Here is a 12,482-nt window from a genome sequence, read left to right on the forward strand (position 1 = left end):
TAATAAGAGAGCTTGATTCTTCTTGCTTGAGGCGTGTGAAGAAATGGAGAGAGTGAGGGGGTTTATATAAGCTGGTAATGATGGTTATGACAGTTGGAAAGGTCGGTAATACCCTCCAACAGCTATAGGGAAGCAATCCGGTCATCCAGCCAAACCCTACATCCATCGGTGCCACGGCTGGTTCGGCGGAACCCGAACCCTTGGCTGGCCCAACCGGCCCACAATTCGGTCGGTGGCCTCCTCTATTCCTCTTCTACGCAGACTTGTAAATTTTGGTCTGTTTTAGTCGTAAATTTTGGCCTATTTTGGTCGTGTCACTTCTGAGTTCATGCTGTTTATGTGCATGTGCCAGGCTCGTTTGGCTCGTTAACAAATCTAAACGAGTCGAGCTGAGCCGAGCTGAGTTAGATACGAGTCGAGCAAGCTAACGAGTCACGAGGTTTTCGTCCAGCCTTAGGTGTGATCCTTTTTTAATCTGATGATGATGCTACTCGTTTTATGTACTTTTAGGTAAAGGGATATCAACAATTTCAAACTGATTTTGTAGAAATTTAAAATTTTATGTGGTTTTTTTTAATCTGGTTGGTTTTTGTGTATACTAGCCTTTTATGTATTTTTAGAGCCGATGGTTTAAAAACAAATATTTTAGGGTTTATATGAAAATTTAGTACGGTATTAAATCAAACACCACCTATACCTATCGCCATTACCAAATTCAAAAAAGATTTTTTAATGAATGAAGTAAATGTGATTTCTAATAAGTTTTTTAATGAATAAAGTAAATATAATTTCGTAATACCACCAACGCAATTAGCAATGTTTCTTACCTTTTTTTCCCCAATGAACTAGTGTGGCTGTAGATCATGCTCAAGAAAAGATCGGATTTTATGGATTATAAAGAAAACTTAAATATATTTTTACATGATTACTTCCGTTCTCTGAACGCGTGTTGTTAAACATCATAATCATACATCAATAATAGATGCAAAAATATGAGGATTTAAAGTATGAAAATTTACATTAGTAGATTTGTCAAGAAGTTTGTCCAAATAAATTAGTTCCTACCTTCTTATCTATTCTTAGTTCACAAATCAACAAGTTTTATATCCCTTTAATACTCTTTAGCTACACACTTAATAATACTTTTCTTTTAAAGGGTATTGTAATCCTTTTTCTCTCATCACAAAAGTTATCGTACTCCCTCCGTCCCATAATATAAGGGATTTCGACTTTTTCTTATACTGTTTGACTACTCGTCTTATTAAAAAAAATTTATACAAATATAAAAAAGCGAAAAATTATATTTAAAGTACTTTGGATAATAAAAATGAATGGTCAAACAGTGCAAGCAAAAAGTCAAAATCCGTTATATTTCACATGGGTCAGTACTGTATTCCCAAAGTTTGCTACAGGGAAAGAATGGAATACCTTAGGTAAAATTCTTACGTTTCATCATTGTCGAAAAATCAAGGAAAGCGAGTTTTATTATCTTGTATCAGGTTGATGATTAACTAATCAATAATACATCAACCACAGTTAGATCACACAATGCTTTGTTTCAACACATCAAACAAGGTCAATGCAGGCCAATTAGAGTATGTAGCATAACAGGTCAAGGCGGCCCTGCCCAGAAATCATCTTGTCCAAGCTTGCAACCCGGCGATGCTTGTCCTGTCTTTGACAGAAACACAGTTTAGAGAACCCTGGCAGTATGAATTTGTTATTTTGTCTTCTCACATGAAGTCATCCTCTAGTTCTTCCAAGGTCTTGCTACCAGATGCAACCTGCTTGTTGGAAGTCATCTTCTCTTGGACCATCAGGTTCTTGTAGCTCCTGATTTCAGCCTGCTTCTCCTTCTCAACCCTCTCCATCTCTTCCCTACGTTTCTGCAATCAAATAAATAATCCATTTTAATAGTTGCAATGACATGATATACCATAAATATTCATCCAGGCAACCTGGGCTCAGCAAATTAAACCAAGAACAACAGATTTAATAAGTTGATAACTAGCTTGTTGTGAAACCGACAAACCATGCATACATAAATATACAATCTTCTGGTATTTATGAAAGAAAAAGTCTACCTAACTTCCTGAATTAGTGGTTCGTCTACTCAGACACTTCCTGAAGCACCATTTACCCTATATGAAAACCCATGCAGTTTACTCCCCGAGATTGTTTTGCTAAGTAGGCAATAACCAAACTGGTATAGCCATTCCTCTTTTCTCTCTCTTACGGGCTTGGCCAGAGGACCACTAGTCAGCACTACCGTTCTTCCCACTAGTGAAAAAAAAATATTTTAAAGAAAATGTATGGCCATGTCATCATCCTCATCATGGTCCACATGGGCACATGGGCAATAATTCTTACAAAATGATCTCAGGTGTAAAATGTATCGGTTTTCATACAAGGGGAAGGGGTGGACCGCTTGGTTTCATATTTCAGGGGGTTGAATAAAGTATTTCCTTAATAAAAAAGACATATAGCTGATTAGCCTGACACTCAACAATAAAATGAGATCTAGGATGGGAGTGTGAGATATAACTTACTTTATCTCTAAGCTGCACCTTTCTCTCTGCCTTTTCTGCTGCACTCACAGCTTCTCTTTCAGCTGTAGCAAAAGATGTTAAGCTGTAAAAACAAATATGTAATCACAAGTAACAAAGAGACAGAGAAAGGAATGAAATAACAAGACCAGTGCCAGTGGAAATCAAATGGTTCAAATCTAGGAACAATCATCAATTTCACATGTTCGCACTCCTACAACAGCCTTTCTAAGTTCTAAGTTCTGGCCGACAGCAACAAAATCGAGAATTATTTCCACAGTTTCCGTAACAGCATTTCCATTTCTTCACATGCCTAGTTGCAAAGTTTAACCTTTGGCAATCAGCATCAGACAATCATCAATTGTCTTGCGCACATTTAGACAAAAATTGTCTTGACCACCAGTTCATGCACTTCCTCACTACCATGGTGCCTCCTCGAAAACTATAAGGTAAGATAACTACTGTCTTTACGTCTAAATAAGAAAAGATGTTCAGCGAACATGTCATTTTCTGCTTATAAAAAATGCATTTATAAATATGAGCAGAACAAACATCTTATGGAGGATATAAGTGTTGTACCCTTTAAGTCAGGCTTGCGCTCCACTTTTGTCTTATTCAGCCGGTTCACAATCTCATTAATCCGTTTTTCTACTTTGACAATCCGAACCTGTAAATGAACAAATGACAAAGGATACATAAAAAAACTGAAAAGATCATTCAAAAGGAGATACATCTAGGACCTAAGTTATTGGGCTGTGTCCAGTAATTTGGTTAGAAATCACAACAATGAACCCTTCCAATAAAGAAATCTTATGCAAGCTGCAACAAGAAAAGGCTATGAAAAAAAATCAAGCACTTTCAAAGTTAAATGGCATTTAAAGAAGGATAACAACCACATTATAAAATGTTGATGTTAGGATATAGAAATAACTCGCAAAAAAAAAGGCTATTGAAGTTATTCTGCAAAGTCATTACAGAAAACAATGCTTATCATGCTCATGACATGTGGCGCAAGTTAAGATTGGTGCATAGTCAATAAAGACGAACAGACAGTCAATTTTGCAAAGAACAAACATGGAAGTAGAAAGTAAACTTCCCTGAATTGAGATTGTGTAGAGACTAAAAACTAATTCTTTCACAAAATAACAAAAACCAGATAGTACTAATCGTAACTTCTAATTTTGCTCACACATTCTTTGATAGGAAACATATATTCCACAGATTATCAGACACAGAATTCACGGAAATCACTTCCAGAACTTCCAAGATATCATAACACTAGACAAACCTAAATGTATAAGCGTTCAAATAAATGCAAGTTATACTAAATTACATGCCTAACACAGGAAGTAAGGGAAATAAGCTTCTCACCAATTTAGAGTTGTGAAAACCAACTTGACCCACATCCATGGATGGAGTCTTCTTTAGATTATACCATGGTGTATAAACCACATCAATGTTATTAGTCTTATTACCTGTAAAAATAATTAAATGTGTCTGACAAAGAACCAAACTAGGGAAAGCAAAACAAAAGGTTTGAACCAGGTATTACAGAATTATCATGTAATTTTCCCAACCTTGAATGGAATTAGCTTTCACAAGCTGGGCACAATCTTCAAGCACACCTTCACTTATGTCATCCATTGTCTGACCTTTATTTAATCTCAAATACACGTGTGCAGAGGACATCTTATCTACATGGAACCTGTGTTCAAGAACAATAGCGTTGAGCTACAAAGCATGATAAGATGACTCTGTGCTACTTCAACAACTTTATTAAGCAATGAGCAAACCATATCTAAAATAGATACAGAATTAGAAATCGATTTTGTATGTACAGAAGATGAACTCTGAAATGAAAAAAAAAGAAAGCAAGTACATGCATTAAATGTGATAGACCAATATGTACCAAACGTTAGCAAGGGAAATTCATGTGCCTGAACAAACTACACATATATAATCAATTCCAATTTTCTACTAACAAGTGTTAAGTTTGCAAACTAGCATTTGAATAAATCATACACTAAAGATTCATAATTCATACTACCAAACTTGAGCGTAGAGGGAAGGATTGTACCACCCAGCGCCAATTAAGCTTCCAAAAAGGAACAAAGTTGCACAGGTCCATCAAAAGTAATGCAGCAAACTTCATTTTGGACATCAATGAAGTCTTTGAACACTTGAACTGCAATGTTAACCACTACTTTCCACTTTTATACTATATTTGTACAACCTGATAAATTACAATATTATGAAACAACTTTTGAGACAAATCTAGGCATATCATCAATCGACATATTTTAAGACAATGATGCTCAAAATTTGATGTATGACTTGCTGTATGTCTTGAACATGTTTTTGCATCCAGATGTAGTTAAAAAACAAAAGTTCGGAAAACAAAGTGCAAAATTAAACTGCTTCTGCATCATTCGCTAAGCATTATAGTAAATTCAGGGCAGCTGAATCCAGGAAAACATGTACATCTATTCATGGATCAGTGGCACATATCTCCACCAAAATAAAACAATGTTGGATAAATTCTTCCACAAAAAACACATAAAAAAAATGCAAGCGAGAGAATGTATTGAGACTTTCATGATCTGGAAGGAAGCTAAGAAGCAACAATGTCTTCCATTTAAATCATGGCCAAAAGTACAAATAGGCACACTATGCCAAAGTTAAAGGAAAAAAAAAACCATGGAAATGTTCTTCCCAAATACTCCCTCCGTTCAAGTTTGATCGTCATATTTTGGCTTGACACACAGACCAAGGACAGGAAACGCACTTATCATCTTTCTAATCTACTCATTATTGCACTTACATCTTTCTAATCATAATGGCCCATGCATGCACGACGGAACCAATGATCTGTAGCCAACTGTGATTGCCATTAATTTTGCATGCATGCAACAAGCTTTTTTAGACTGCTCCCGAGGCGTCCGCGCGCAACCTGATTAATTTCGCACGCGAATAGAAACGGCCAGCGCATCGGACGAGATGGAACGGCTGCCGACTGCAAATGTCACGATCAAAATTGAAAATACAATTTTTTGAAATATGACGATCAAACTTGGACGGAGGGAGTAAAACATAGGACAACTCTATGCCTCCAATATATACATCTAGCATATCACATAATTGCACTAGCTAGGCATTTCCTAATCACAAGGGGAACAGAGTATGTTCACTGTGATTACTGTGCACAACAATATCACTTAAAATTACGAAAATCATACAGATGACACAGACCACAAGGAATCAAGTGTGTTTCCTCTAAACATAGTAAAAATGACCGGTCACACTACATCTCTTGCTATACACTAATTCCTGAACCGAGACAACACTTAAACGGATGTACGAATAAGAATCTGTGCTCGTAAAATAAGCTACAGCATAGTTTCAAGACTAAGATCCAACCTAATTTTTATCCAGCTGCTGCAATCCATACACATGCGACTCATCCATCCATCAAATCCCTCTACATACCAGATGAATTCCTTCCACACAAAAAGCACAAATCAATACTACCACGTGACCACCTCCTACCAATCCTCGGGCAATCAATCAATCAATCAAGCTAGCGTAGCAGAAGAGAAAAGGCGGCGGGCGGGAAGTTACCAGATGTCCTCGGGGAAGCCGTACTTGATGAGGTCCTCGTTCTCGAACTTGTCGAGACCCATGAAGATGGTGTAGTCGCCGGCCTCGGGCCGCACCTTGAAGTAGAACACCATATCCTCCCCCAAGTCGCTCGCCCGCCCGGAGCAGATCGAGTAGTGCACGGGGAAAAATCTGTTCATAAGCATCACAAATCAGCAACACTAGTCATGATTGGCCATCTTAGAACAAAAAAGCAAGCCACTAGACATTTGATTCCATCGAAATCAAGAAAGAAAGATTGATATCAGGTTTTAGTAGATCTAGCATATTTATGAAATCAAATCAAATCAAAGGAAGAGAGGAGAAGAAACTGAAGGAGGTGAGAAAGGGGAGGGAGATGCCCAACCTAGCCCTTACCAGAGAGCTCAACGGAGAGAGGCGGCGAAACCAAACGGTTTGACGGAGAGAGCGAACCAGTGGAAGAGAGCGATGGCTACGAGCGAAAGAGAGGGAGGATGAGACCGGCCCTCCCGCCGGCGAGGACGGGGCGACGAGCCTGGCGACCTCCACTCGCGAGCCGTCGAAACCCTAGATTTCCACTGGTTTCGAACAAATGAGGAGGAGAGGAGGGATGGTTGTGCACGCGCGGCTGCAAGCGGTGGAATTTTTTTTGGGAAATAATACGATGTTAACGGAAAATCGCAAAAATACAGGTCAGTTGGACTCAATCGCAAGTATAGGGTTCCGTCTTCCCTCTCCCTCCCTGCGCGTGGAAACGAAGCAGAGTTGTTGTTTTCTTTTTCTTTTCTTTTTTGACTTGTTGTGATGGGATTTAGGGTATTGATCTTTTCTTTGCTTTCGGATCGAGACTAGAGTACGACCATATGGAGCTCTTACACTATTCACTCTATTAAAAGCAAAACTGATATGAGATGTGACATTACATATTCATGATATTAAGTGTTGTGACCTTAGGACACGGATAAATTTGGGAGATAGACGGGAAAATACAATTTCCCGCCTATCCTGAAAGTGAGCTCAAAGAGTAAATGTCAGAATGTAAAAGGGTGTTTTTTATCTTAATTCCCCTCTCTCTTGCTACAGGGTTTCGGTTGGCTTGTATAATGCTCAACCATAATATCAAGATCTACAAGTTTGCCACCTAGAGCTGACATGAAGTTACCAAATTGCCCCTAGTAAACCTATGTCTCATAGGGGGTATATTGGTACATTTTGTGGTCCCCAAGTGACATCTAGCGCCAGCTGGTGAGAGTGGTTGAAGTGGTCCCCATGCATGGTATTTCCTTGAAATGGGCCAATTGCTCGATGGTACTTTCCTTCAATCTTTAGCATTCGAATTGATCTGACCATACCAGGAGTTGAACACACTCTCCCGTTTTTTTAGCTCCTTGGCCACTTCATAAGATCCTGCTCAAACACAACTTCGTTAGGAAAATTATGTCGACCGATACTACTGGAACGAATTGTCCTGTTTTGGGTAAACACAAATTCCTAGCTGGGAGCAAACCTCAAAAATAGAGAATTACTTAGAGCATTTTTATTCGACTAAAAGGAAGAACTTCTAAAAGCATGTTTTTGGCCAAACTTGGGGGATGGTGTTCTACCCCTTGCTACAACAAGCCCCTCACGAGTAAGGGCGAAGTGTTTTCGGCCAAAATCGTGCTCGAAATAAAGATGTAAGGGATAAACCGCCGTCCCCTTGTTTGGGCGAAAACATCTTCGAGTTTTCAACTTGCCGATTGTTTTAAAATTCCTTAATTTGTTTTAGGCAAATTAATTAAGTGATTAGTGAGAGGAAAAGTTTTAGCCACCTGTACAGGATTGAATGATTAGCTAAACGATTAATTAAACAATACGTACAGGTTGTCTTTGATTTGATTGATTGATTGGTTAATTTTAAATAATATTTTATTTATTTATTATTATTATTTTTAATAGAACGTGTAAAGTTTTACGCCACGTGTCGCTTGGCTATATGGGTAATATTGGCCAGAACAGCCGCGTCTCTTCGGTTATCATGCCCTTCCCCCTCCTGCAGCTATATATATGGAGCCATGGGTCGCTATCCGGTGATCGCTTTCCTTTGTTTCTTCGAGTTCTTTTTTCCGATAAGTCAAAAGCATTTGCCCATCATGGGCAAGTCTGTAAAGAAATCCGTAAAACAGCCAAAGACCAAAAAAGCTTCTTCTGGACTTGGTCCTTCGATTTTTTCGGAGAAGAGGTTGAGGAAATTGCTTAAAAAAGGCGCTATTGCAGATGCCAAATTAGTCATCCGTCCTGTTGATGAATCGGGTCCTTCTCCTCATCCTGGGTATACTCTTGTTTTTGAGGATTTCTTTGAGGCTGGTTTTAGGATTCCTTGCAGCTCTTTTGTTGTCGAGGTTCTTGGTATTTATGGGCTTGAGTTCCCTCAACTTACTCCGAACGCGGTCGTTCATCTTGGAGTGTTCGAGTGGATTATCTGGAGTTGTGGTGGCACGCCGCATGGCTCAGATTTCGCTTATTTTCATACTATCCGGCGATACACAAAGCAAAATACCCAATTTGGGTGTGTTAGCTTCACGCTGCGCTCGAACCGTGGTTGCCCTTGACCACTTGTCTCTACCATGCGAACCAAGTGGGGATCAAAATGGCAATCTAAATGGTTGTACCACAAAATTCCAGCCGATCTAAAAGCTATGGAGAAATGTCCTTTCGTTTTTTCTTGCAAGGATCCAGTGGTTATTTCAGAGCCTGCCGTCAATTTGTTGAAGAGCTTGTCTCCAAGTTTAGCGTTCGAGATTTAGTTGAAGAGTTCATTTGTCTCGGAATTTGGCCTCTCTCATCCGGCTGGACTTTGACTCTTGGTGAAGTTCCTCAAGATTCGACATCTGAACTTCCTCCTTTTAACATTCCAGCCGATAGCAAGTTATTTTGATTTTAGTTTTGACCGCTTTCGAGTTTCAAGATGTTTGCAATTATCAATTCAAGCTTTTACTATTTTGGCCTAGCTGATTTGAACTAATTTCATAAATTTAAGGTCCTTTGATAAAATAGTTAATTAAAAATAATTGTATTGCCCGAAACTGAAAAATAGCTAATTAGAAATAATTGTATTGCCCAAAACTGATTCGAGCTTTTACTGTTTTTGTTTTTTTTTGGCAGCTAAAATTGTGAAAGACCTGGATAGACCATACAGAAAATTTATCGGTCCTTATACGAAAAAAGAGCATACGAAGTATCTGGAACTTCAGCAGGGTAAGAAACAGAACCGGGTTTTAAGCGCTCTCAATCGAGGTATTCTGGTTCGAGTGCATCTTGACTTGAAAAAGAAAAAGAAAAGTGTTCCAAAAACATATTCCAAAAGAGGCTTCCTCTTCATCGTCTGAAAATGGAGAGAATAGTTCAGATGGGGAATCAGACTCGAGTGGTGAGTGTTCTGACGACAGTGACTCATCTGAATCAAGTGAACATGCCCACAGTGCTCCTTCTGTTCAAGAGACTTCGAGCCGCGAACTGAAGCGGAAGAAAATTTTGTCCAACTCTCCTGTCTATTCGAGCTTAAAGAAAGTACGAATTGCCATAGACAGTGATGACGAGGATGACAACATTCTCTCATACGAGCTTCCTGCTGTTGATAAGATGGTTGAAGTTGAAACTGGCAATACTTCTGTTGCAAATTCCCCGCCTATTGTTGTTGATAACCTTTTTGTTCCTTCTGATGTTCTTACCTCCATGGCAAATGAAGTTGAGAAAGATGTTCATGTTGATTCTGTAGATGTGGACATGAGCTTGGCGAGTCCTGTTCGAGTGGAAAACGCTCTTGAAGTTGCTAACTTGAATGCCCAACCTGAGAAAAATCTGGCTGATGACAGAGGTCTAGAACCATTTATTATGACCCCGTCTACTGAGTTGATAAAATATGTGCTCGGTGGTTTTAGTGAGCGGTGCTCGAAGAATAATACTTGGTTAATGGGTTTGCCAGATTTTGACGCTGACGGGAAAAGTAGCAGTCGGGGTTCTAAATTTTGCCTTGATGACCTCAAGTACCGTTCGTCTCTCCACCAGTTTGGAAATGAGATTGCTCCCAATCTTATTACTCTAGAACTTGAGAGAGAATTTATAGAGCATAATGATCTTATCTCCGCTTGGACAGCGCTTGATATTTCCGCTCTTGAGGTATATATGTTTCCCTTTAATGATCTTATCTCCGCTTGGACAGCGCTTGATATTTCCGCTCTTGAGGTATATATGTTTCCCTTTTTTTCTTTTTTCTTTTCTTCTTTATTTTTTTATAAAGTCAGCTGTTTACTTTTGTCTTATTTTTTTGTCTCTTTTTTTTGTTTTCTTTTGTAGACGGCAACCATAGCTCGACTTCAGCGCGGAGTTGCTCAAAAGGCTCTTCTCAAGATTTGCGCTCGAAGGAAAAAAATCTCTTGAACGAATTGCAAAACTTGAGGGGGATCGTATAGAGCTTTGTCGGGTTATAGACCGTCTTCAAGAGGAAAAGAAATTTTCTAGCGAATGCATTCGCCGACTTCGTGCGGAAAAAGCTGAAGCCTTTGGTGATAACCAAAAGCTTCTCGCTCGGCGAAAGGAACTTGAGAAATTGGTGCTCAGTCATCAGGAAGTATCACGAGAGCGAGCTATTTCTGAAGATAAATTGAAGGCTCGAATTTCCGATCTGGAGAAGGAGAAAAAGCAAGTTGAATTTGCTCGACAAGCTGAAGAAGAAAAAACTACCTCTGCCCTTCAGGAACTCGACAACGCTCGGCAACAACTCTTCAAGAGTTGCAAACTTATTGGCAGGGCTCTCAAGAAACTTGGAGCCGAGCCTGCGCAGCTTGATGAAGATGGTGAGCTCCATGTGCTTAATTCTTAGATGTCGAATGCGGCAGCTAGCCTTTTGAGTTGCATACTTCAATTTGCTTCTCGATGCTCTCGAGTTGCTTGCGAGACCCATTGTGCTGCTCTTTACTCGAGTGGTTGCAACCACTTGGCAAATTTGTCGACTGTCGTTCCCAATTTGCTACTAAGTGAGGCCAATCTCAACCGTACTCGAGAGATTGTTCGCCCGGCGGCCAAAGCTTTCCAATTGCTTTTTTGGAAAAAGAGGGGGTATGAAGACACAATATCTTCGCTCGCTGCTTCTCTTGCAGATTCAAAAACTCAGGGTGGACAATCGTCTTCGAGCCGCCAAGGAAATGATAGTACCACTCCACAGGTGTGAGCAATTTGTTAAACAGGAGGGACGCATTTTGTTGCTTAGAACATGCAGACATCTTTATTGTAATATGCAATGGTCTCTTGTCAGTTATTTCTATTCGAACTATATTTGCCTTTTATGATTTTTCTTGGTGTGGGGGATGCAGGTTGCATCGAAACGAAAATCCGTGATCCATCGTGTTGGTCCTTCTGAGAACAAAAATTTGAAGCATATAGCTTTTCGAGCACCAACCAAGTCCTCACCTCGAGTATTTTATCAAAGCGAAGATAAAATTTACTATGATGACACTTGTGTTTTTGCCTTTAAATTTTTTAGTTGGCAAAAGCGACATCGAGATGGTAGTTTACGTGATTTTGCTCTCGAGTTTAGGAATCGTCGGTTGAAAAATAACTCGAACTCAACTGAGTTCTGGAATAATTTTCAACCAACTGAACGCCAGCTTAGGATTCGTAAAAGGCGTTATTCTATTGTACCATATATTGGAGAGCCAACTCCTAAAATTTCGCATTTGTAACTTTCCCTGTATCAATGTAATTAACATTTTCCTATTTGAGCTCGAATGCCTTGTTTCCCTCAACCTTCAAAAGAGGTAGAAAAAAGGTCGAGCAAAATAGGCCGCCTCATGGCGAGCTTAAATGATGGTTTTCAAGTTTGAGTAAAAATTTTGCTCAAAAACCGCTGTCCCCCTTACCTTTCAAAAGAGCCGAGGTTGAGCAAAATAGGTCGCCTCGTCACAACCGTCATTTTTAGCTCAAATAGGTTTTGCTCTTTTGAGCTTAAATGATGGTTTTCGAGCTTGAGTAAAAAAAATTTGTTCGAAAACCGCCGTCCCCCTTACCTTTCAAAAGAGAGACGAGGTCGAGCAAAATAGGTCGCCTCGTCGCGACCAAGTCATTTTTTAGCTCGAATATGTTTTCCTCTTTCGAGCTTAAACGATGGTTTTCGAGCTTGAGTAAAAATTTTTGCTTGAAAACCGCCGTCCCCCTTACCTTTCAAAAGAGAGACGAGGTCGAGCAAAATAGGTCGCCTCGTTGCGACCGTCATTTTTAGCTCAAATAGGTTTTCCTCTTTTGAGCTTAAACGATGGTTTTCGAGCTTGATTAAAAAAATTT

General features: G+C 39.4%; 1 protein-coding gene across 3 annotated transcripts; it reads right to left on the reverse strand.

Moving 5' to 3' along the window:
- Positions 1 to 1,455: 1,455 nt before the first annotated feature.
- On the reverse strand, positions 1,456 to 6,758 carry LOC4338131 (uncharacterized). 3 transcript variants are annotated; one of them, XM_015785162.3, is made up of 7 exons: positions 6,561 to 6,758; positions 6,165 to 6,335; positions 4,124 to 4,251; positions 3,918 to 4,021; positions 3,126 to 3,213; positions 2,550 to 2,611; positions 1,456 to 1,886 (listed from the first exon to the last, which is right to left on the reverse strand). In XM_015785162.3, exons 2-7 carry the CDS (start codon positions 6,275 to 6,277, stop codon positions 1,734 to 1,736), a joined length of 648 nt encoding a protein of 215 aa, XP_015640648.1. In that variant the 5' UTR covers positions 6,278 to 6,335; positions 6,561 to 6,758; the 3' UTR covers positions 1,456 to 1,733. The 3 variants fall into 3 exon arrangements, with proteins under 3 accessions (XP_015640648.1, XP_066166445.1, XP_015640649.1); XM_066310348.1 differs by having other exon boundaries at positions 4,124 to 5,559; XM_015785163.3 differs by having other exon boundaries at positions 6,550 to 6,758.
- Between the last annotated feature and the right edge of the window lie 5,724 nt (positions 6,759 to 12,482).

The sequence above is a fragment of the Oryza sativa genome, chromosome 5 (genome assembly GCF_034140825.1).
Source record: "Oryza sativa Japonica Group chromosome 5, ASM3414082v1".
Classification (NCBI taxonomy): Eukaryota; Viridiplantae; Streptophyta; class Magnoliopsida; order Poales; family Poaceae; genus Oryza; species Oryza sativa.